Source organism: Paralichthys olivaceus, chromosome 18 (genome assembly GCF_024713975.1).
Source record: "Paralichthys olivaceus isolate ysfri-2021 chromosome 18, ASM2471397v2, whole genome shotgun sequence".
Lineage (NCBI taxonomy): Eukaryota > Metazoa > Chordata > Actinopteri > Pleuronectiformes > Paralichthyidae > Paralichthys > Paralichthys olivaceus.
Genome location: NC_091110.1, coordinates 11,642,681 through 11,669,018, shown reverse-complemented (window position 1 = coordinate 11,669,018; position 26,338 = coordinate 11,642,681). Strand labels below are relative to the sequence as shown.

General features: G+C 41.0%; 3 protein-coding genes across 4 annotated transcripts in view; 2 read left to right on the top strand and 1 right to left on the bottom strand.

The window, feature by feature from the left end:
- Positions 1-7,988, bottom strand: part of ric1 (RIC1 homolog, RAB6A GEF complex partner 1) — a 32,411-nt gene extending 24,423 nt beyond the window's left edge. The window contains exons 1-2 of the mRNA XM_020082239.2: positions 7,848-7,988; positions 3,887-3,994 (exon numbers count right to left, since the gene is read on the bottom strand). Coding sequence (XP_019937798.2) covers positions 3,887-3,994; positions 7,848-7,988 — 249 coding nt within the window. The remainder of the gene's footprint in view (positions 1-3,886; positions 3,995-7,847) is intronic.
- On the top strand, positions 7,934-12,057 carry exosc2 (exosome component 2). 2 transcript variants are annotated; one of them, XM_069513959.1, is made up of 10 exons: positions 7,934-8,071; positions 9,166-9,328; positions 9,654-9,755; positions 9,895-9,940; positions 10,036-10,125; positions 10,269-10,334; positions 10,432-10,500; positions 10,605-10,781; positions 10,972-11,100; positions 11,635-12,057. In XM_069513959.1, the coding sequence occupies exons 2-10, from the start codon at positions 9,213-9,215 to the stop codon at positions 11,713-11,715; spliced, it is 876 nt and encodes a 291-aa protein (XP_069370060.1). In that variant the 5' UTR covers positions 7,934-8,071; positions 9,166-9,212; the 3' UTR covers positions 11,716-12,057. The 2 variants fall into 2 exon arrangements, with proteins under 2 accessions (XP_069370060.1, XP_019937329.1); XM_020081770.2 differs by having other exon boundaries at positions 7,936-8,071; positions 9,134-9,328.
- Positions 12,058-12,764: 707 nt separating this feature from the next.
- abl1 (c-abl oncogene 1, non-receptor tyrosine kinase) overlaps positions 12,765-26,338 on the top strand; it is a 32,132-nt gene continuing 18,558 nt past the window's right edge. The window contains exons 1-2 of the mRNA XM_020082108.2: positions 12,765-13,325; positions 14,023-14,390. Of these exons, the coding sequence (XP_019937667.1) occupies positions 14,264-14,390 (127 nt within the window). The 5' untranslated portion in view covers positions 12,765-13,325; positions 14,023-14,263. The remainder of the gene's footprint in view (positions 13,326-14,022; positions 14,391-26,338) is intronic.

Sequence of the window (26,338 nt, the reverse complement as noted above, 5' to 3'; positions counted from 1 at the left end):
CACAAACTGCAGAACACAATTCTTTATATATTAATATCCTGGTGCCATAAAATGAGAAGACAGATTATCCCACTAATTAGACAGATGGGATTATTTGGTGAGGACAATGCAGCATTAGTTATGTTATTAACCATGGCTAGTTTGTTAATGTCTAAAACAGAGTGTAATCTAGTTGCGTTAATTTTTTAAAATCCAACTTGTCTGGCCTTTGTGTGGAACTACTGTTAATGTAGTTTGGTTAAACAACACATTTAAAAATAAAACTTTATGTGCACATAATAACTCAGAGCTCAGAGTCCCAGAACCCCTAAAGTATGGTAACAAGCAAACTAGATTTTTTTAGTAGATGATAATGATTGTACTGAATCAGCTCTCTCTGTGTGGTTTTGTTTCCATGCTGTCTGCCTCTGTTCTGCATCTTTGACGTTCCTGTGTTGCTGAGCACATGGTCTTTGGGAGCTGACAGAGTCGTCTGCTGACTCAGGCACTTGTGTGAGGTCACTGGTTGAGAAGCCTCCTTCATGCTGCTGCGGGGTGCTCGCCCAACAATCATGAGTAATGAACAGAAAATGTTGATGTACCTTGAAGTTTAATTGTCCCCAATCATGCAGAGGGTGCAGTGTGAAGCTTATCATTGAATTGCATCACCCCACATTCTTGTTATATGTGCCTTTCTGTGTCAAAGGGCTCTTTCTGAGATTTTCATTATCACGTCAACGCTGCGCTGCTTTTGTTCTGGTTGAATTGCTTCTATGACCCTTCACTTCATAAAGCTTTCTGTTTATGTAATTTAAGATCCTGAGATAAACAGCCCTGATTCCAATACCACTGCTCAGACTCACTGCCTCAGTGTGTTTCACACAGCAGATGCAGCGTCCGTCTGTTCCTTCTCTGGACTCACATTATGTATTAGGACATTAGCTCAACACAGACAGGCCTCATTACCAGGGACTACACAAGATAAGAGTGATTTACATTCAAAACAGAAAATAATTAACATGCCATCCTGAAAATAAATAACAGCATCTCAGTAAATCCAGCCCTGGTGTACTCTGCTGCTATCAGGGACACTCTGCTGCCCAAGGGTATTACAATTTGCTTTCCCTCTTGCTGCTTTCAGACATGCACTGAAGTCTGGACATTTTCCTGCCACCTGGTAAAATATCACCAAAATGTCAGAGAAAGCATGTGTGAAAATATAGCAGGGAAACAAACAGCGAGTAAGCGAGTATATTGAGGATGTCTCTAACATGGGACAGATGCAAACTTGAATCAAAAAGAATACAAATCTCTCAGGATGAAAAATAGGTGTCATATCAACCTGATTATGCCATCTACATTATATCTTACAGATTTTCATAGGAGATAGATACAGTCATGTAACTGAACTGCAAAAGACAAGACGATGTGACTGTAGGTGCGACCGTGGAGGAGTGATCTGGCTAAACTAAAATCAAAAAGCTTGTGTGGGCTTACATTCAGAAACATCCTGGCAACTCGAGAACACAGAACATTTCATCTCCATGGAAATGAGCATGATTATTAAAATCACATCTCTTAACCTTTGTGGGCTGAGACATTTGCATATTAGTTCGGTTGTGGGTTCATCTCCAGAGTTTACCCGAGGCGAGGTTTACAGTAAGAGGAGGGAAGATCCTGAGGGATGTTTTTCAGGATTCTTTTTAAAAGAGGGAAAAGGCTGTTTATCCCTCCTCTCAAGGTTCAGCGTTTGGGTAAATTGTACTGATTCACAAAAGACAAAACCACTATAGATGCTATAGATCCATTTAGATGGCTGTAAAAGCTCACCCACAAGCCTGACCTGTTAAGAATGAGGTCATGGTTAAAGGGCAAAGGTGATTGATGTCCACTTTATCACCAATTTGTTCCCCCAAAACATTATCTGGCTATTTTCACGGTCCATTAAATCAATTCATCGTTAAACCACAGAGCAATAACAACCTGTTTCTGACTACTGTTTCACTTTGAGTTGATTGACTCACATTCAGACAGTGAGCTCGTATATCAGCAGAGGACAAAGTCAGGAAAACTGTAGGTAACAAACGAAGCGTAACTGAAGCATTCCGCTATTATCTCAGAGTGTGACAGGACAGTCTGTCCAGTAACTCACTGATTAATCTACTACAAATGATCATTATTCAGGACGTTATAATGTTAGATCCCAGAGGCTGTAACTATAAGAGCAAACACTGCACCTTCAGATGCTGAAGCATATTTTTTAATCGCCAAATTTTGAGATCAAATTGCTTTGTAAGTGGGCACTCTAGCAGCGTTAAACTTGCTTGTGACCTTTTGTCAGATGAACAACTTAAGTGATTGTGTTTCAAGTCAAAGCTTGTCTAGCTCCAGGTAACACATTCCTTTTCTTACACACATTAAAGCAGATCGACAGTCTACTGTCAGTGTGCCGAGTGTTAATGAATAGTTAGATCATTTCAAATAATTACAAGAGAGTTTCATACGTGACAACACGTCTAGGAATGAATATCTATGAGGTAATTCCATGTCAGATCATCACACTTATGGACCACACTGTCACAGATCTTACTGAAATTTGATTTTGTCAAATTACAAACATGTGTAAGCAGAATAGATTATGTCTTTGATCGTAATTAAGGCAGATTTAAAAAAAGTTCTAACTTTTGGTGTTGGCCCTCTGTGACTTGACTGGTCAAATGTCACAGAGGAAATGATTCTCATATCTTTTTTAAGCTTTTTTCCAGCTATTTAACCTAAACGTATGTTATCCTCTATAACAAATAACAGCATTGCAAGTGATTATATCAGTTTAAGTCGAATTCCCCCCCAAAAAATAGATTCACATTTTTTTACGGAAGTTAAATTACGAGGTCATCAAGCCCTGAAGATAACAGAACCTTAATTAGGATCTGAAACACCAATGTCAGCTTCATCTGATCAAATCAGCAAGGCAATTTTCCTTTAGATCTGTGAAGTTGTGGACCAAAAGTGTAATGATTTGACACAGAATGACCCCAAACAGAACCAGTTACAATTCTCTATTATCTTTTACTATTTTCTTTACTTTCCATTATCTTTACAGTCATAACGTCTTGTCCCAGCACTGCATATAAATTGAAGTTTTAACGAGCTGTAGACAGCTCAGGGGCTGTGTTTCAGTTCCACTCTCACTGCCACGGGACTATCTGCCTTGTATCTGGAGCTGAGCATAACAGTAAAAAAAATAGGACAAACTCCACTGATTGGAGAAGTGCGCCGACACTTCCACTTTTTCTCTTTTTAGCATTTGTCATGCTCTACTTATATGCGCCACATTAACATGGAAGCTGTCTGTCTGTCTCTTTTTTGTTCAACAGAAAGATCGTGATAAAATTCTACTGTCAGTGTTTGATTACTGAAGCATCTTTGAAAGTCTACATCCAGTGAATCAAAGTGGTAACAAGACAGTAAGTGGAGAGGTTACAGTTACAGGGAGTAGAAAGAAAACCAAGTAGGTTTAGGATGGGAGACAAGACGTGAATAACAGGAAAGACCCAACATTGTTAGCTTGGTCTGTCAAAGCTGTAAGACCTGCATCCAAAAGACCCCTATATGCAGGTGCTTTCTTTTCAACTGTGTCAAGACCGCACGGAGGGCTGCATGTATGACTGTGGACCATATTCACTTTTCCCACCAACAACGTTATTCTCTGTGTGAAACACACAGACAATGAAACTTTCACTTGAAATATGGCCCCAACCAATCTGTCTTCAAACCTAACAGTTCTCATCAATTATGCTCTTATCTACTGAACAGTCTATGAAAAAAAGACTGTCAGAGCTAGATGTGAGGTGAACTTTGGCATTCATCAGACTACAAATATAAGAGGAGATGGTGGCGTACTTACCGCCACAGCTATCATGGAGTCGTCTGGTTTCCATTCTGCCTTCTGGTAGAAGCCAAATTGGGCGGCTGCCTTTGCAGACTCGATATAGCTGACTATCAGAACACTGGGCTGAGGAACAAATGGGAAAGAAAATTAATATTTAAAAAATGCTGATTGGTCTCAAACATCAAAATAGCATATATAACAACACCGACATTACAATCTACTGAATATTGTCAAATGAAAATATATTATGCAAGTTTTAAAGTAAACATCATCATACTGCTGTAATTTATCATTTGTATAAAGGTGAATCTACATCTTCATTGTTCATTTAAGCTTATTTGAGCTCAACTCAAATAATAAAACAAAACAAATTGTTCTTTGACTAAAAAAACAACACCACACCAGTTTTCAGCTGAATCGTTATTTAAAACATGCAGGAAGAGCGAGCAGCAGTAACAGAAGGCATGATAACATTTACAGCGTTGATTGACAGTGATATTTAGCACTGCTGTGCCAGAGAAGGTTTTAATGCCACTCATTAAACTGCTTGAATGTTGCTGGCAAAGAAACAATGCTGCATAAATTATGTCCCAAAAAAATGGTATGTCTATGATACCTGGCGTCTGATAAACTGCTAATTTCTACCTGATTGTCGTTCATTTATTTTGAAAAATAGGCCTCTGTTAATAAACCTGTGTGCAACACAGACATACAGATGAGCAGAAGCATAGACTTTGCCTAAAGCTGTTGCCCTTAATTTGCCTCAACCCCTTAATCACTCAGGCAGATATTTGTCTAGATCACAGAACAACAATAACAACCAGTTCATTCCAATTTTCCTCTAGTTTAAAGCTGAATTTTAACCATTTAGTCAGACATGTTAAACTGTTTACGACAAACAATATTCATTCAGATTAGAAAGTGCAAATAAGACACTGTAGCAAAGTAATTGGGATCCTGTTCGTTTTCAAGTAAAGTAGCTAATTCTGTTTGCAGTGAGACAAATAACTGTCCTTGACATTACAGGGAAAACCAGGACACGGTTAACTGAATAGCTTCAATCAGGAAACAGGGGCAGGGAAATATCTCACGTAATGCAACGTTAGACCTTGTACCCAGTCACTGTAATGAGAGAGCAGGTTTTAAGTATTTTCCATCCTGTGTCCTTCTCGTAGAATTAAAACTTAATAAAGCCACTGATACCTGCACCGGTGAAGCCTGCTCACTAATTCAAGGTGCTTTGTAACCTTAATTAACCTTAATTTAACTATAATAAATAGACATAATTTTCTGGAGTTTGGCAGTAAGTTCATCACCTCGCATTTTCAAAGTGGCTCTTTTCAGACTTTCAATGCTTAAACAACACACTCCACTTCTGCATAGACATCCTAAGCAGCCCCCCCCCCCACCCTGCAATATAGCTTTGATGAGGTGAAAGAACACAACAGCTACAAGGCTACGCTACTGTGCTACAAGGATTAGTAATAATGCCTTGACTAAACTAGCCGGGCTCGAGCTGCACTGTCCAAGGCTGAGGATAGATGGGATTAAAGAGAATAGACCTGGTGGCAAAATGATGGCTGAGAGCAGCAGGGGGCACGAAAGCTGGGAGGGGAAACAGCAGATACAATCACCTACATCCAACACATATGCTGACCATGTCTTTGTTAGGAGAAAAACATAGAAATGTAATATTTGCTTCTTGTAGTTTTTCTGAGAAGAATGAATACATAAGAAATTGATGATTTGTTGGATGGTATAACAACCGCGCTGCCTCTGTGGGTTTTGTATATACTGATATACAACCACATTTCAATAAAAACAAATCACAAATATGAACGATGGCTGGTAGTCCGACTACCTCCTGACAGGGAATGTATGCCCATGGCTATTGGGGGGGGCAGGTTAAGATCCAGTCTTCACTGTACAGTCAGGTATAGTTGTGCTGAAGTGTAATCTGTGCAGAGCTGCTGATATTAGAAAAAATTCTGCTGTGCTTACAGCAAATAGTCCTCCCATCCTCAGGAGACAGTCGAAATGCTTGCCAAGTTAGAAGTCCCAGAGTAAGGGAGTCCACACTTGGTGTAGTTGTTATCAAGAAACGGGCAATTACTCAACCGATGGTGGAATGAAACATACATTTAAAACAAAGGATGGCAGAAGGGAGAACCAGAGACGGGAACAGTTCACATCATTTTTGCACTCCTTCAGGAAGAAGAAGAATGACACAATTTATTTTATCGGACCCATAGATCAGTCTTATTGTCAAGGTGCCCTATTGGACCAATATCCAATACAAGTGAGGGATTGGTGCATCCCTAGGAAATACATAGGTTCAGAAAACTTAGTAAACAAACCCTGCTATTACATGCCTGTGTGCAGAGTTGGGATTGATGGTGAACGGAAATATCAAGATGGATACACCGTGTGTGAAAGGTGTTTGTCGAGAGGAGGACGTAGCTATAATTGAAATTCCTGAGATGACCTTTATCCCCCAGACGTCTTATTGATACTTGCAGGCAGGCAATGTTCTTAAGACAGAGAGGAAACAGAACATGCTCACATCCTGTGTGGGCCTCAGGAAGTAACCAGTGACCCCGATCCATTGTTGCTACAACTCAACAATATATAAACAGTGTGGAACGCAGACAGCATTGAACCGGCCAATCTCCATATCAACACAGGAAAACCTTATGTATTCAAACACATGAGGGCAGGATATGAATGCAGACAATCATCTGTGGTACCTGCTATAATCTCGCTAACTGCCAACTGAAATTTGAATCCTTTCATTTTGCCCGAAATTAATTATATTTCAAACGAGAGAAGTAGTCAGTGGAGCACATACCATCGCCAAGCCCCAAGAGTCTCATTATTGCCCAGATTTAAATTCACTAGATCAAGATTTTTAATTGGATCCGCACCCAATCAGTAATTCCTGCTAACACAGACGAAAACATAACCTCAGAGCAAAGGTAAATATTTCCATCTCTTTGAAAAAAACACTGGCTTACAGTATTGTTTAAGTGATGACACAATTATTCAGGTTTTAGCTATTATCAGTGAGAAGGTTATGTCATCATGACCTAACATCACAGGTCCCTTAGCTCTACATCAGCACGTGTCATACAGGAATCGATTCAACCAGCTGTTGTGATAACGCTTGAGAGTTGTCAAGATATAATCAAGACAGTGGTTTTAACACTGGAAGCTTTTGGTGGAAATAGTCAGATCAAATCCTTCATTACTTAATCCCACTGATGAAGACCAAGGCTCAAGCTTCAGAGCGTTTTGATGAGAAGACTTAACACTGCGGGTCTTTTGGAGAAAAAACACTTTCTAACTGAGTGATAAAATGATCCTTCTGTGTAATGATGCCGTGGAGAAAAACGTAAATAAAAGAATCCACTGCTGTGCTGACTTGATTGTTGACATGAATCATGCTGCTCACAGAAGATAACACAACATGCAACTAGTGAGTATTTGTTTTAAACATCACCAGCAACAATAACACGATGATTGAAATGCATCCACTTCCCCTGATGGTGATATTAATCAGGTGAACTTCATCTTGGGGATGAAATGCCTCCGCACCTGGGTCATGAATGAGTGGGGTGGATACATTTGAGGAATGCCACTCTGAATGAATGTGCTGCTGCGTCTGTCACAGTCACATGTATACGGATGTGCGTAACAAAGTCACCTGTCACCTGTGTAGTAGGTGTGTAGACGGCCACGTTTGCCAGCACGTCGTTATTCATAGCTCCTGGTTAGACCTCAATGAAAACACTAACTGTTGCTCTCTGCGATGTTGGGACAAATCAGCCAAATTCCCACGCGAGTAAAGCTCAGAAGATGGAATAACGACAGCAGTAGTTTGTGGACCAGTTTTTAAAAACACCACCATCGTCACTGCTGAAGTGAAAGTAGCGATGCATGTGTTGTTGTTGTTGTGCGGACAGCTGAGTCCACTCACCCGACTGAACCAGACGCTGAGCTGCGTCTCCGACAACACGGCGAAGTAGAACCTCTGGGAGCTGGGCTGGATGTGGAAGGGCTCCTCTTCGCTCCGCAGCGGGCAGAGCAGCCTCCGGGGCCAGCCGGTGAGAAAATACATGACGGCGGTCAAATCTGTGCCTCGACACCGCTAAACGGTGTCGCAGCAGTGTCGGAGCCCCCTGGTTCCCCCCTCCACCTGAGGTATGTTCAACCCGAGTGACGCATGGGCGGCTGTTCTCGTAAAAAAAATTAAAAAACTTTGAAGAGCTACAGGCGGCCCCGGTGTTTACACCCGGCCGGGCTCTCGATCCATCGATGCGCCAGAGAAGGAGCCGAGTAGCGGCTGCAGCCACACAGCTAGCCCCCAGCTAGCGCTGGCTCTCCAACTTGAAGCTAACGAGCTTGACCGAGGCGACTGCAGAGGAAACCGAAAACAAAAGCGAGCAGGCCCGCGGCGACACCACACGGAGAGCTGCGGCCGACGAACGGGTCGATGAACCGTCGCTCCCGCTGCCGTTTCAGTCCTTGCGGTGACGGGACCTACGGTGTTTGGTAACGGCAAAGCGTCTGGTTACAACTCCCCGATGCTCCGCCGTCGCCATCTTTACCAGGGTCCGTGAGAGTCGGCGCTGATTGGCTGAGCGGAGACGCTTGCGTCCTGTTGACATCTGACGTCATACCTCCGTTATGCGAGAGCGCTGCTGCGTAGAAGCCAACGTGACTCGACGCTGACACCTAGTGGTGTAACAATGACATGCCCCCAAACCCTGCAACAAGAAAAACACACTTTCAATCTCACGCTATTACTTCTACTACTACAACTACTACTACTACTGCTGCTACTACTACTACTACTACTACTAATAATAATAATAATAATATAGAATAATTATGTATCTCATATATCTCAAATCTCAAGTTCAGGAACAGATCAGGTATTCAAATGCTTATACAGTTTGCAACATGGCAAATGCTTTATATGGAAAATATAGACATGATCAAGTTTTAATCAACATTTTAAAATACACATAATCTGGCTACATAGCAGAAACTTTGTCTAATTACATTAAGTTCAGATGAGGCCATGGTTATGAGAACTAGACCAGAACAGGACAGTGATGAAGAATCCCACGTGTTTGTGTGAGCACTGCTAGAAGGAGATGTTAGAACATGCTCTCATCCACTTTGTAAAAAATCCAATGCAGCAAATGCTTGGCACATATAACTGGGAAATGTTGCATGCTATATACTATATATCAATAGGTGGCAGTAGAGCGCGTATACTTGTTTGGCAGAGAGGGGAGGAAGACAAAGAAGAAGAAGTGGACCCAAAGTAAGCAGCATGGCGGCAGACATGAGATTACCAGAGATTCGGAAACCAGTGGCACTTTCCACTTTCGACCGAAAGGATCTGGTGGTTCCCGGCGATGTGATCACTTCAGACACCGGTTTCATGAGGTACGTACCGGAGAGAGCACCGGGGATGTGCCGCTGTCTGCTTGTGTCTATGGTTCCTACACGATGTTGACATGGAGGGAAATCAAAGTGAATAGCTTGACGCTGTTTGGTTCACAACCCTCATGCTTGTAAATATGAAAGTTATAAGAGACAGCTCATAACAACATCAATATTTAAAATTCAAACCCAGGCTGCTCCAGTTTTACACGTTTAAAAATATGCTCCTTCTATAGTTACACAGGCTCAGTTAGTGACCAGTTTCTTTATCACATATTTGCTTGGTTAGATTTTAGTATTAATGTTTCTATATTCGTTTTATCCCCAGGGGTCATGGTACCTATGTTGATGATGACAAGCTGACGGCTTCAGTCGCTGGAGAAGTGCAGAGAGTTGACAAGCTGATCTGTGTCAGACCACTGAAGACCAGGTAAGTGATTCAATCACTTTATGAGGATGAACAAACTATAGGAAGTAAAATGACAGGTTTGAAATTTAACTGGTTCCTTTGCGGCTGCTTTTGCACAATATAAGTGATTGTTCTTGTCTTTTGTTGGATTGAATTGCAGGTTCAACGGTGAAGTTGGAGACGTGGTGGTTGGGAGAATTACAGAGGTAATCCAATCTCTCTTTGCCTTTTCTCCTATGTGCTGTGTGACATTTCCAACATGTCATTTTGGTCAATAAGACTTTTTTTGTAATATGTCTAGGTGCAACAGAAACGCTGGAAGGTGGAGACCAACTCTCGGCTGGACTCTGTCCTCTTGTTGTCCTCTGTCAATCTGCCTGGAGGAGAGCTGGTGAGATGCTAAAAGAAGTGATTTACTTGGAGAAGTAGTCTTTGTATTACACTTTAAGTTGAATTATCCTGGAGGAAAAGGGAAATGGGTCTGAACCAACTTTCATTTATTGATCACATGATTCATTTGATTTTCTCTTTTAGAGGAGAAGATCAGCAGAAGATGAGCTCACCATGAGAGAATACCTTCAGGAGGGCGATCTCATCAGTGTAAGTAACAATTTACTATAATCTTAAATTTTCCGATCCATTACCTAATGTTTTTTTATCCATAATGACTTTATTTCTTTTTGTCCTGCGCTGTTAGGCGGAGGTGCAGTCTGTCTTCGCAGATGGAGCTTTATCGCTTCACACCCGTAGTTTAAAGTACGGAAAAGTAAGTGGCGCTTATGTACACAATGATGTTTGCGTATTCAACAAAGTAATAATTTAGTCTAAGAAATGTCTTTGCTAATATCCTGCCTTTATTTTCTCACTTAGTTGGGTCAAGGGGTGGTGGTTCAGCTTTCTCCTTCTCTTATCAAGAGGCAGAAGTCACATTTTCACAACCTGCCGTGTGGCGCATCCATCATTCTCGGGAATAACGGTTATGTGTGGTTGTATCCAACACCAGCAAACCAGGAGGACGAGGCTGGGGGCTTCTACACCAGTTTGGAGGTGGGTGTGAAATTAACAAAGACCGGTATGTAATAGTTTCAGTCGATGTTTGATTCATGAATGGAGAAATGTATCTGTGCATAGCTGCAACACTTGGTTTGTATACATTTTAAATCAGAGTATCCTCATGGGTATTTTTCTGTTCATTTTGATCATATTTTTTGTGCATCTCCTTCCTCTTTCCTTCCAGCCCGTGAGCCTGTCGGATCGAGAGGTGATTTCACGGTTGAGGAACTGCCTGTTAGCGTTGGCTGCACACAAGGTCCTTTTGTTTGACACCAGTGTTCTCTACTGCTATGAATCTTCGCTTCAACACCAGGTAGGAGGCCCTGAAATGTCAGTGAATTCAGTTTGTAACTGTATACAGTTGTTCTTGAATTACACCATCTGCCTAACAAATAATAATAAGTAATATAATGGCTTTGGAAAGATATTGCAATAAACTGTTGACTTTTCTGTGATGTATTTTGCCATCTAGTGGCCATATTTGAAAGCCACAGTTCCTGGGCAAAACAATTGACTGCTGTTCTAACAGTGGAACAGACATGGTGGATTTCATTGCTCTTTTGGGTGGAGAACTGATCACTGAACAGCGATGCTTCTCATAAATGTTCCACTTATGTGATATGACATCAGCTCATTCGCTATATCCATGTTGTTGTTTACTGTCAATACTAAGAATGCATTATGCATCATTCTGCTTTTGTGCCTTATGTGAGGAATTTGCGTCTTAATCTTTGTAGATAAAACCTTATGTATGTAAAAATCGCTCAGCAGAATCCGCCATATTTAGTTGTGACTGATGTTTTTCAGTGCAGCTGATCTACAATTTTCCCTTTGACGCTCTCTGCAGGTCAAGGACGTCTTGAAACCAGAAGTGATGGAGGAGATTGTAATGTTGACGCAACAAAAGCTGTTGGATCAGGAAGGTTAGAGAACAACTAACTGTGACCTTGACACAAGATCAAGACCATATCAAGCATCTACACATCAAGGACCAACCACCCATATGAAGACTGGTCATTTTTCACAGAATCCTCAGTATTGTGACAGCCTAATGTACAGTTGAACAATCCTAAGTCTATTTTAAGATAATAAACTGCAGACCGTTGTTGGATTGCTAATGAAAGAGAGGAGTACCTTGAAAAATTTCCTAACATTCAAAAATCACTCAAGCAGCTTTTTGACGTTTACACAGAAATAGTGGAACACTTTTGCTAATGTTTGAGATTGTACAAAAAAACTGTTGTATGCAATAAATGTTCTATAATTTTCAGTTTGTCTCAGTTGGTCTGTCTTGGGTTTGCTCTGGGTACTCTGGCTTCCACCCACTGCCCAAAGATATGCAGATATGGGTTAGGTTAATTCAAGAGATTTAATACTTTATTTCCACACAGCTCAGTTGTTGGAATTTTCCCCATAAAAGCAGAACATACATATGTGGATAAAATGAAAATGAGTAAAAACTAGTGCAAATAGAATAGAATGTCCGATGCATAAAAATACACTAAGATACAATAAGACTCAAAATGTTCGGCAAGTGTGAGTGTGACAGGTTGTACCCCCACCTGTCACCCAAAGTCAGCTGGGATTGCCCCCCCCCCCCCTCCCCCCACTGTGAACCCTCAAAGGTTGCACATAATACAACCAGTGCACAACATATATATTTAGTATATGTAACTATCATATTATAAAGTTACACTGTCATCATTAAAGTGAAATGAAAATATGTAGTTTTAAATACTTAAAAGGTGATTTTAACTTTGGATTGCACAGCTAAAAGGGGAACAACTGTCATTTAACAGTGAGTAAAGTTTATTAATTTAAAAAAGAAACACAATACCCCCAGTGCACCTTCACTTGTGACCTCTGACCTCTGACCCCCCCCCCCCCCCCCCAGCATAATAAAACCTGGAGACTCGTCTCGTGCACTGGTGCTAGCCCACGCACGCAGGTGACGTCACACGTGGCCCCACCCACATATTTCTGTAAACCACCTTGCATATGAAGTATGGCGGCCTCAGCCACACAGACACCACTCGGCCAAAGTTTGTCACTCACACTTCCACGCGAGAGCAATGAATAAGTCCGCGGACCGAGGGCTCGGCAACGAAGAGCTCGGCGACCGTCAACAGAGGGAAGGAGCCGCGGGAAGCGACGTCGCTGTGTCGCCGGATGAGTTTCCCCGATCTCCCTTCGCCTCCCTGATTGAAGTGCCTTCAGTCCGGGTACCACAGGGGAAGAAGCTCCGCAAGACGAGGAGAGAGGACACGGAAGTCTGGAACTGACTCATTTACGAGGCTTTGGAGGACCCCGCTGCAAAACGTGTCTAACCGCGGTGGTTGGAAATGTTCCTGTGAGACATTAAAGTGCACTTGTCCGACTTTTTAAAACCCAGCGTGTTCCCCGGCCGGAGCCAACTGTTGACTGCTCGGTGTGCATTTAACGCTCCGGCGCTGCTAACGTGAGTTAGCCTCCATGGCTACCTTCAACACTAGCTTGAGGTCGCCAGCTAACCAGCAACATACATGTTTCTCTGGACGTGTAAGTTCGTGCTCACACTTTTCTCTTCCCCTGAAGTTTGTAACTAGCATTCGAGTTTTTATTAATTGGTCAACAAGGCTGTTTTTCACTTCAGTGCTTACTACTCATGATTTAATGTTTTCTGACATTGCTTTTGTAATAAAGTAAGTTGCCCAGGGACAATAGGGTCAAGGCTAACAATAGTTAACGCTCTGCTGCCTTTCACTGACCTTCTTTTCCTCCATTCTTTGCATCCAGCAACGTCTTCTGGATATCAGTGTGACCTGCATCACACCCAGGGTCACCAACGTTAGCTTGAGGTTGATTAACATTATAAAGATTGAATTCAGTGGGTATGCATCTTAAATGTGAGAGGGGAGTGGGGTTTTATGTCTCTAAAAGACCACTTTCCCACCCAACTGAATGGGAAGATGCTTCTTGCAGTGTCCTACTGACAATACTGAAGTAGGACATTTAAAAAAATCAATACTCTGCAGGTTAAGCATGATATGAGTTATTTTGCACAGAAACCCATGTGACTAATTGCTGGGATTAGTTGTCTGTGTGCTTATTTCATCTTGCACATGTTTAATTCACCTCAAATTCATCGTGAGGGTTGTTTGCCGGTTAAATGGAAGTCAGAATCACATTTTAAAGCATTTGAAAATATCACAGTACTCTTGAAGTAATGAAATCCTCTCTCTTTTTTTCCCTCTAGATTCCCATGAAAAGTCTTCGTTTGACACATGAAGCACTTGGGCTCCATTAATGCATGATAAACAGAGACGTACTGGAGTAGTACGGATCTGCGTAGGTGACCCACATCACCCACACTACAGGAGAAGACAGACTGAGTCAGGGAAAGGGGCTCCCCCTTCTGCCTGGGGGGCCAACTTTTGGACGGTGAGCAACTGAGTCCAGCTTGGAGAGTCCCGGCTGCGGCCTGGCACTCTGCCCTTATGGGGCAGCAGCCGGGGAAGTTTGTAGGGGACCAGAGGAGACCCAGTCTGCCGGCCTTTATTAAGAGTGGGAAGAGAGAATCGTCACGTCATGGGACTCAGCCCTGTAATGTTTTTACTGTGCACGGTAAGAGCAAAATGGTTGCTTGTCATTGATAGCAATTTTAAAACACTGCCACACTGTAAACAATTTGATCAGTTGTATAGGTTTGTGCAGCCAGAAGCCTAGGATCACATACTCTTAGGCTTTCTGTAGTCTGTCTGTCACTTTACGTTTCAACAAGTCAAATAACAAAGTTAACACGAGCACCGGTCCGAAATGGAAGTGATCAAAGTTGAGAAAGAACAAGAAATCCAGATGTCGAAGATGTTACCATGCATACATAGAAATTGTAAGCAAGTACACACAGTATATCAATACAACTGTAGTTGCATCATCTTGTACGCAGCTTGCTGGGTGAAAAACAGATTTGCGATTGCGTAACATGGGGAAGAGAAAGAGTTCTCTTTAAAGTATGCAGTATGTATTTTAACACTTGCCAACTTTACCTACTGTGTGCTAATAACACAAATGTCTCATGAAGCCATCCTTTGCTATCATACTCAACACAGGGTAATCCTTAAGATCGTCTGATGAATCTGTGTCTTTGACAGGTCAATTGTTATTTGTTGGGTTTGGTTTTCTGTCACTTGACAAAGTATGTGTTTTTGGGGAAATACTACACAACAACTCATGACTTACTGTTTTTTACAAGGCAGCCTTTAATCAAGCATGTAATGCAAGATAAACTGTAACCACTATGGCAAACAAATGAGTTACTCTCAATTTGACGCATTAGTGAGATTCATTCAAACTCTGTAGTTGTGGCCTTTCAACCTAGCATTTAAAAACATATGTTGAACTGACTAACACTTAGACAAAGTGACATCAACTTGGATTATGAATCCTCTGGTCAGCCATCTTTTTGTCACATAGAAATAAACAGCAGCAATGGGACTCAAAAACATTTGAGCCCACAACACTTCATTAGAATTGTATTGATAAAATCCTTTAATGTATTTGGGACAGTTGATGCAACTGTCAAAATCAATGTAAAAAACGAAAGAGTTCTTCTGAGACTGTTCCATTATGGTGAAGGGTTATTATATACCAGGATGCCTGCAGACCATGTGGCCAGTATAACTGATGATTTGCACAGAGAGCGATCAGAGACAGCTTAAACCATAGTTGGATTAAAATTGTTCCCAGTCCTTACCCCTAGTCCGCAGTAACCCTGTCTTGATTGAAGGGCAGTTGGAGACATTCATTAAATAACACATCTACATCTATGTAGTAAAGCAACTTGTGTAGTGTGTGTGGTGGACCTCAACAGTGTTTCCTCATGTTTTTGCACAGGATGCTGAGTTGTGTGGTTCTACAGAGTGCTATATGATATTCTGCACTTGGCAGAGAATTTACAGTCTGTGTCCAAAATCATTCACCATTGACTGTATAGAGAATATATAGTAACTGTGTAGACCGTCGCGTCTTTAGCATTCTGTAGAGATTTTTAAATGTCTAGTGAGAATTATTATACCCTACAATAATCCCACAATGCAAAAGACAAAATAACAGGCCTAGTTGTCACTGTTTTGCACTGAATCTAGGGGGCCGTAAATTCACCTCATGGTCAGCACGGACACAAAGAAAACAGATTGTTTACACATGGTAGTCTACTGTTAAACAGGCAACACATGTGAAAAGGCAACATTGCAAAACATAATGAGAACAACCATCGCAATAACATCCATATAAAATATTGTAATAGAAAAAGCGATGACAACATGTGAGTCATAACATTCAGAATAATGAGTTTAGATAAGTGGTGGTACATTTTCAAAGATGTTCACGGAAAGGTTGTGTAATATATTTTCTCAAAACTGGATAGATTAAGGCATCAAATATAAACTCCATGTTCTTCAAACTCAACTTTAGTAGATTCCTCTTTGCAGCAGTCTCCCTCCCCTCAAAGGATTGCTCTATAACTTAAATTCATGCAATGTCAAAATGGGAGATCAGTGAGGAGATGTACTACACATGTGGTGTTGCAATAAGTGAAATGTTTATGAAGTATTTTGTCACCTGTATTCAAATCTGAGAAATCAAATAACTGAACCAGCTGTTATATCGAAGGCTCACTTATAGGATAGTTTTAGAGAGTCCAAAAAAAGTGCATTCACTTTTAAGTATGCCCCAATAGAGCTGTAAAAACAATGTTGCCTATAAAATCCATCCCAAAAAAAACCCATTGATATATTATCATTCAAAGTCAATTTCTCCCTCACAAATCCTTCAGACTCATTGGAACTGAGCGTGTGGTATTTTGGTTGGATATTTTTTAATTGAGAAGGATAAAAACACAACAAGCTTAGATGGCTAAAAGACAAAAACACATTCTGAAATTGATAGTAAATATGTGAATGATTTCAATCATAGTGTGATCACTGCTCTCCTCAGGGAGCCTCATTTGCCTCAGGGCAAGGCAGACATGCTGTTGTCACCTCATTGTGCTTTACAAAACACGGATGTCTTACCTGTTGAGGTTTCTCCCAGGCTTTGTGTATCTTTTAGTCCATGACCATATAAAGCAGTGTGTCTGTTACCTGGTTAGAACCCTTTGTTTCTTCTAAATCCCCATTTGATGACATTTTTACGGCAGTGCACAGAAAGCAGACCTTTGTAGCCTCAAACATAACCTTCAGAAAGCAGAAGTGAAATCATCATGTACACCTCTTGGTGTTACAGTCAGTGGTTTGTTATTTACTAGTTTTGGCGTATGAAAATACCTTTTGTAATGCTCTTTTAATTTATGGCCCAGAATAACACAATGTAACCAAGGTACAGGGAGGATTTGTTCTCAAACATAAATCTCACTAGAAATAATAGAAGTTTCTTACGCATCTATACCCATAAACCTTTGCTTGAATGATAATGTTATTAATATTAAGTTGGAGGCTGTCACAATGAAAACAAAATTCTGGATTTTTCCTCTAGTGTCATAAAAGCAAAACACAGCATATTAATGAATGCAGAAATCTTTTTCAATCAAACTCACTTCAGTTAAAAAATACATTTAAACAGTTGAGAGATAAAGCTGTTCTATCTTTTCAAAATGATCACTTGCCTTTGGAACAGATGCATGCCATGCATCCAGCTAAACTGATAAGTTTACCAAATGTGTCTGTATGGCTGTGATTGCCTTGGCAGGATTACTTTCCACTGACTCTAAAGTCTTGCATAACACAGAGGGGGACAGGACAGGGAAGGTCAGAAAAACAGAATAAAAGCTTTTGCCGGTAAGTGGATCGAATTTGGCAAAGGGTCAGTGACACGGGGCGTATTTGTCTTCCCTCTCTGCCCCTTTCCTCCTGCGATGAGCAGGTTAGACCATGAGAGGGGATGTGAGTCACAGTGCAAGAGGAGGGCAATATCAACACATGATTTTACATCTTTGTGTTTTTGTTTCATCCCGGTGAGCCCTAACTAGTTAAGAATCAGCCAGCAAGCGCCATGTAGCTTCTCCACAGGCAGGTTCAGACCTCTGCATGCAGCTGCCTGGAAGAGAGACACAGGCAGCTGAGGGCAAGCAAAGACCTGTCTCTGTTCTTGGAACCTCTGTGTACTGTACAGTGGGGAGGTATGAGCTCACTGGCTAGCTAGCACACATTGTAAGGACTGAGCAGGGTAGTGAATATCAGGAACCATTGCTATCTGATAATGGAGCATGCTCTTAAATTCAGCAACTTGCTATTTGATGGATTAAGGACTAGATTATAAACGGCATGTTTAAAACATCTGACTTCAACAGTTGAAGGTAGTTGAACATTTCGTTCTAGACTTGTGTATGTGAACTTGTAGTTACAACAATACATACTATTGACTACTGGTCTTTATCTTATTATCAGATTTTTTGCCATCCATCAATACTATATCTGTATATTTGTTTTCTTCTACATATGATCTCTGCCACATAACTTTATATATAAAAGAATAAACTTTCTAAATGGTGCATCTGGCATGGTAGGTTAGGATAAGCTTTACCTGAATATTATATCACTGATCTTTGTTGTTTCTCTAATTGAAGCAAAATCTTTAATACCTCCATCAAATATATGCTTCTCTTTTTCCACTTTGATTTATTAGGTTAACTATATAGGACAAAAATAGCTAACTGAAATGCTGCAGGAAGTGGAATTGCTTTGTAAAAGTGCTTTATGAAAGAATGAGGCATTTTATTTATTTTCCTGGCAGTTAAAGGGTGTGAAGGAAAGATAATCATTCACAACTGATTTATAGTATTTGACTGAATTAAAGGGAAAAAACGGCCCCCTGGTGGCTACATTTATTAATGGATATTAAAAATGTGTATGGTACACTGCAGCTGTAACAATGTTAAGAATACTTTTGTAAATGTTATGTGTTCTTATTAAGTCTCTTTGTATGGAATAATTAGTTCGGCTAGAATAAGACTACCAGGCCGGTGTGATTGGCGCACATGGTGAGAAATGTAGAAACAGACTTAACATATATTAAAGAAAAGCTGCATCTTTTACCATACCTTTCTTGCTCTGATTATGGTTTCATATTATATCACTGGTGTCTGACCAAATGGAAATTGACTTACAAGTGCTGCATTCTAACACAATGAGACTATAACACCCAAAGCAAACAAATTCCTGACAAGTTTCAGTAATATAACATCTAATGCAAACCATACAGCAAATTTCTCCGGTGCATTACGTCACTCTAGATCTTTAAGAATGTGGATTGCTCTGTTTATTCAGCCATTTTGTTCATTAAAATATGCCTTTGTATGAAGCTTAACCTATTATCTGTAAAACCCCCTGAAACTTCCATACTGCAAGAAAACAGTGACAGCTGGAGAGAGTGTGAAAGAGTTAAGCAGATGGCGGTTTTGGCATCTGATTGGCTACTGATTATCTTCGTTGTCTCAGATTTTATCTACAGGCAACTTTTTCTGATAGACTACAAAAAGAGTGCAGTGTCAACCTGTGGTCATCAGCCAGACGAGTTGGGTTGTAGAAAACTTTGAGGAAGCTTTGAGAAGTTGCTTCTTGTTTGGATAGGTCTCAGTATGGGCACAACATGGCTTTTCCTCTTACTCATAAGCTTCACCCCGCAATTTTTCTCTGGTTGACGCCTGCAGGCTACCCTGGCGGAGCTTCAAGTATGTTAAAAGCAGGTTATAATGTGGGATGAAGGTAGATTACACCCGACACATTCATTGTATGTATCTGTTGCTTTCTATTCAGGGCCACGGGTGTTGGAGCAACATGTGCAGAGCAGAAAGTACGAAAACACAATATACTGATGACAAACAGACAGTCACACTCATCCTGGACAAATTATTAAACCTATTGACTTTTCATGTCTTTGGACATGAAGACAAATTGATTAGAAATTTTTTTTTAATGACATCTGGAGTTTGATTCAATGCCGTGATCTAAACATCTGCATTCATTTTTATGTAAATAAATTAATTTGAAGACAGATTGGTAATAAAGATAGGACTGTCAGATAGGTTTCTTGATCTACTCTACAAAATTGCATATAGACAGGCTTTATTTGATGGTTGTTAATTTACTTAAACTTTATAAAGTTGAATTTTGGGCAGAGGGTAGACAGTCTGACACCTCCTCTAATATAGAGTAACAACGTGTGTGTGTGTGTGTGTGTTTCCCCTGCTGCACTCATCACATATGCAGGAAGTGAATCAATTTCTCTTTTAGTCTGTAACTGCCTCTTATTTGGCTGGAACTCGAGGAATCTATACAGTCTAGACACCAAATCTCCTCCCATGATCCCTGTGGGTCCTGAAGATGGGAGGAGGGGGGGTCTCTGTCTCTGTGTGTGTGTGTATGTACGTGTACACCCACGTACATACCCACTCAGCAGCAGGCGCCTCCTCGTAATACTCATTCAGGCCAGCTGTTAGGCCCCTGGTGGCTTGTCCCTCACCATCTCTGGTCATGTGTCCAAACTAGTGGGTAGACACAAACACACACACTCATCCTCTCCCCCTGTGTAACTCAACTATCTTGTTTGTTTGCTACTTAACTTTAATCATGGCCCTGTGGTCTTTTGTGATACCGTTTTGACAGGTGAACCTTTAAAGATTTAGCGCTGATCTCTTAATAATGCGTCAGAAAGCATGCGTGTTTTGTTTGTGTGTAAGGCACATTTGTCCTTGCCGGATGACACCTCACTGATTAGTAAGTGTTTCCCCCTCTCATCAAGTCTTAACCACCTGGAAAAGGAGCCTGCTTTATTACCACAGTAGCTGATGACTAGCCAAAACAGCTGTGTTTATAAATCAAGGTTGTCAAGGCAGTTGCAAGTTTCCCATTTTTAACTCTTTTCATGACGGCCACAAGGACCTAAATGCAGTCATGTGCTGGTGCATTAAGCATGAAACAGGATCACAAACATACGTACAGTATTTGATCATGTCCAGATCTGAAAGAAGTCTTAATTGTGAAATTAATGCAGTTCTTCAGAAATTAAACCATGACCCCACATTTTCTTGTCCTTTCTAGCTTTATTTTTTGTAAGGAATTTTGAACAAAATTGGAGTTTGGAAGTAGAATGATATGAGATGAATGAGTCATGTATTCTGTAGTCCTGTCGTCACAGGAGGAGTTTACACTGACAAGGCTCACTTATTATGGTCTTAGGCATGTGGTATTGAGCAAGCTCACTCGGTGTCATGCAATCAAACATTACTTGTATTTTTCTCAATTCTCTTTGTGCTATACAGTGTGATACGTTAGATTGACGGAAGACTAAAATACACGGATGCTCTGCGCACAGTGTCCCTTTTTCAAATGTCAGTAACAGGGGGAAGCTGTAAACAGATTTTAATCGGTTTTAATTTGTCACATTAAGAGAGGCCTATGTAAGAAAAAGCATGAACAATGGTTCTGTTTTGTTCGAGCCAGCATGTAAAGTACCAGGACAGAAGCTGCTACATGTGATTCAGTTAGTGCTAATTTTATTTACACTCGTACTCTTTCTACTCTAACATGTCTAAATGCAGAGCATAAAGGCCTGTTGTCGTGTGGCGTTATCGGATCATTATGACTATTATCATTAATGGATTTCTGGCCAATGGCTTTTGTCTAGTGAATCACATTCATGTGTGATCTATTGCACCAGAGGTGTATTGAGTAATATTGCCTATTTTGCTCAGAGAAAAAGAGAGAGAGTTGAACACAGGGCAAGCCACAGCAGTGGAGTGAAGAATGTGACCTCTTGTGCATTCCTCTCTCAAATAACTGGTGCAATCCCCCTCCCTCTCTACCTCCTTTCTTTCTTTCCTTCTTTTCTTTCCTACCCTTCCTCCTTTTGTCCCTTTAGTTTGCATTGTCTCTCCATTTCTTTGTCTTGCTCTAATTCTACGTTTTTCTTAAGTGGATTTTATTACACATGGAAAACAATAGCAAAAACCAGCAACAGGCTAAATTAATGAAAATCAGCAGACCATAAGGGAGCACTTAAAAATGTCACAGTTTGAAACGGCAAACAAAACATTAACACCAGGGAGTTTAAGTACATCATCAGTAGCCTATAGCACAGTACCTGTTTTTGATTTCAAACTGCATAATGTTCTGTCTTCCCAATAAATGTGATTGCTGTGCAGGACCAAAAACTTCAAATTCTGAAATTGAGAAATAATCAACTTATCATAATGACGTTGATTTTAAGGGGGAAAAAATCACAACTCAAAACAAAAGACACAAAGACTCAAACCAAAGGACATTGTTTTTCACAGAACAATTGAAAGTATAATCATGTTGGCTTAGACACAAACAATCCTGTTGAGTCACTGACCCTTGATTCTGTTACTTGATTCATTTCAGCATCTGCAACTTTATACATTATGAAATCCTGACTTGTGATTTCCCCCTTTTCAAAGCTTGTGTGATTTAGATTTTCTTTATGGATGCATCACTCAAAATGTCGACGACTTGTTTTAATATTCACTTTGTGGACATGCTTTAGTTTATTCTTTCCAGTCCTGGGGCAGATTTTTGTTATGTTTCGTCTAATTGTCAAATCTCAAGTCCCCCACAGTGAGCAGCCACTAGCGTTACCCCCTTCTTCACTTCACTCCATATTGCACACACACATGAATATACGGCACAAACAATACGTACATGCACGGCGAGAACCTCCAAGTTGGGTTAGGAATGCAGCATGGGAGCCCTTCGCCACCTGGGTCCGCACACACACACACACACACACACACACACACACACACACACACACACACACACACACACACCAAGCAAAGGAAAATAACACCCCCCTTGTTCCTTGCTCCATGTCCGAGCAGGCAGCCCCAGCTCCAGACACAGCTGTTGCTTTCCCTGCAGACAACCTGCTACCTTGGCTGCCAGCTCTGTCTTTTGTTTTACACTTAAAATTCTCACTTTTTAGAAATAAAGTTCATTTCCACTGAGCAGTAATAAACTGAATTCTGTCCTACTAGGCATCGTCTGGCCTGTTACGTTATTGTCTGGTTTGTTTTTTTCGCTCCTCAGTCCAGTCCATACAGTACTGGTATGCTGTGCTGTCCCTCTGTGTTGTGTTAAGCTCATCCTCATAGAGCTATAAGAGGGTGCCTGCTTAGCTTGCTGCATCTGGATCCACTTAGACACAAAGAAGAGCCGAAGCAGCTCCACTGCTGCAGCCTGAAAAAACCTCATAGCCAGAGTCACTCCTCTGTGTCTGTTTCTGTTTTACCCCGATGGGCACGTAGACAAACAGGGTCTTTCTCCAGGCATTGATAGATAACATCTCAGACACACTTACTGCCTTTCTCAGCCCTGTTTATTTCCCATCAAAGTGTTGTCTCAAAGTAATAGATGCTTCTGTGCTGGTTCTCGCTTTAAAAGGCTGTTGTGTTGCAAATCTCCATCTCATGCATATACAAGCATAGTTTTCTTTGCTTCTCTGCCTTTTAAGAGTTTGGCTGTCTTGGTCGGCACACTCATAAAACAATTGAATATAAAAAGATATGCTTTTTTCCCTAGTACTCTGGGTCAAATTGAGCAGTTAAGCAGAGTTGTGACAATGACTTGATAAGCACCTTTCTCTCGCCACACACACACACACACACACACACACACACACACACACACACACACACACACACACACACACACACACACACACACACAAAGGTTGCTATTGCTGAGTACAGCATATTTTTCTGGCCTTTCTTTTGCCCTCTTAATGTTTTCAGACCATTTCAACACAGATGAATTAGCACGGCATTTTATCCCTGACAAATGATGAATAGCTGTGTGCATGACCTGCCTGTCTGTTTGCTTAAAGTATGATATTTTAACTCTGGGCTGAAATCCATACATTTCAATCCTCTATAGGTTTGCATATTTTTGGCACTACATAGTTTGGTCTGGACTTACAGTGGTCTTCCGTGTGGAGAATTGAGTAAAGGTTTTGCTTAGTCACCTGGTTTGTGTTGCCCTACTTTGTGTCCGTCATCGTGCTAAAATGGCTCCTCCAGTTCCGTTCCAATAGGTCGACTGGGTTTCACTCCCCCTCTCTCAGCTCTGCTCGCTCGCAGGTCTGCACAGACGGTCTGTATTGAAGATTGTATGTAAACCGAACTGACAATGAACTTTTATCAGGTCAACTGAAATGAGAGGAATTTGGCTAGAGAGAGATTGTGTATGAGCACATATAGAAGAGAATGCATAGAAAATGGATTTCAGTCTGATGAATGACCTGTTCAGCTTGGTTTTTATTACAACCACAAGGAGGTTATATTTTCATTTGTGTTTGTTTGGTGCAGATCCAGATCAGGGGGCGGATCCAACGATTCTTTCCCCCTTTCTTTATTATATATATGGGTTTTTTTATTTGTCAGAGGATAATTCATTGATCAGGATCTAAAAACCAATCAGGCATGTTTAGGGGACTTATATTCATGAGTGTGTGAAATTGTGGGCAGATCTAAATAAAAAGATCTAGCTAGTTTAAATGTGGTTTCCTAAGGGGGATATTGGGCCTTGGCACAGGTTTGCGCTCTCTGAACGTGCTCTGGGAAAATGGCTTCTAAATAGCACAGAAAGAATCGGCATAGTAAAAGTGGTCTAAATCTTTCTGTGTATATTTATTGATTTCTGCCTGTAAAAAAAAATGTGTTTGTGAGTTGTACTTCTGTATGTTGAGTTGCACCGTTTGTCTGCTTTGGTAACCACCACAGGCTGATGCGAGAGCATTTAACCTTGAACCAGATCAGCCACTGTTTTGTTCTCAAGTGTCTGTTGTCCCTGTGGACCTCATCGGCTGGTCCGCATGCCTCAGACACTCTGGCTGCATTCTCCAGAGAGCCCTGAATAAACAGCCACGTGCACATGCACACACACATCCATACACTTCTTCATCGACTGATAATTATGTACACTAGAGCATTTTAGATCAGGGCTGCACCTATTGATTTTTTTTTTATCGATTCTTTTTTCGATTAATCTAACGATTATTTTTTAATCCACCAGCCAAATCCAAATTTGTGACCAATTCTTAAAACATAAAAACACCATAAACCCTGACTGATTTGATGGTTGAAAGGATAAGCAGTGTGAAGTACAAAATCTTTATCAGAACCCTGCCCAGCTCTGTCTGTCATCTCCCATATTCCCTCCTTTTGTATCTGGAAAGTTTGCTTGCTTTCAAAGCATAATAACTCTTGCTTCATTACTTAGGATTCAAGCCAAGTGTTGGCTTACTCACATTTCTAACATTGTCAAACAGTGTGATTATGTTTGTGTGTGCATGGAGCGAGTAGTTCAGAAATCAAGCATTCTCCAGACACCCTCAACGACAATATCCTCTCACCATCCCCTCAGTTTCTCTATTATTTCAGCATCAACATGACCAAGTATTAATTCAACGGCCTACTTCTGCCCTCTCTACGTTGCCACAAGTTCAAATGTTCATAGCAGATGTCAGTAACAGTTAATCATGTAACGATATCAAGTACTGAGGTGCATTTTTGCTCAATGCACACTAGTATTATAAGTATTGTGAAGCCAGATAATAATAGTAGTTAAGATGAGAAATATAATATACATATATTTGAGTTAACATCACAACACCAGGATAGTTTGAAGCATATCCCAGTTGCTGTCTCAGTTGAGAGTTTGGGGATACAACCTGTTCTCTGCTCGAAGGTTTGGGGAATGGAAACAGGAAAGAAGGAGGGGGGGCACACGAGATGTAAAGGGCCTAAAATCATCCCGTGGGTTGATGTACGTCAGCTAACTGTTAACATACTCGGCTTGGATTATAAAATGCGAGTGAGGGATTCTGCTATGAGCTCACTTTCAAACAATGTGCTTCATGTTTCTCCATCTGCAACCTTTTTTCCTCCTTCTCAATTTTTTTTTGTTTTTTTACAGCCTCTCTCCTCTTCCCCTCATCCTCTCATTTCCCCAGCACTCTGAGGCTGCGGTGAGTTAATGGGCCTTTCTCAGAGTTCGAGGAAGCCTGCTTTTCTTCTTAATTGGCGTTTGGGGTGGTGTATGAGAACAGCACAAATGTTTGCCATACCAGCCCTGCAGTGATGATGTAGAGCCTGGTGCCATGTGACTGGATGTTCAGGGTACTGAGGTCATTACTTGCAAAGCAACTGAGACTGGAGAATGCCCATAGATGCTTACAGGAACACCAAACAGACAAACTGAGGTTGCAAGGCTACTGGAAGTGCAGCGTCAAGTCGGTTCATATCCAACCCATCACTGATAGGTGCAAGTTGTTTGGATTCTTCTCAGGTCAAATTAAAATCTTTGTTTTGACTGCATCAGCTTGTAATCAGTAAACCTTATCCCCTTATACGCGTCATAAATGTCATCGCTGTGTAGCTACTTTCAGAGGTGCTGCATGTAAGAGGGCAAAAGTGTGAGCCCTGACATTTTCTTGAGTTTTTACTTCCAGCCCACTAGTAAAAACTCTGGAGAATGTCCAAATGAGCCCATGTGAGAATG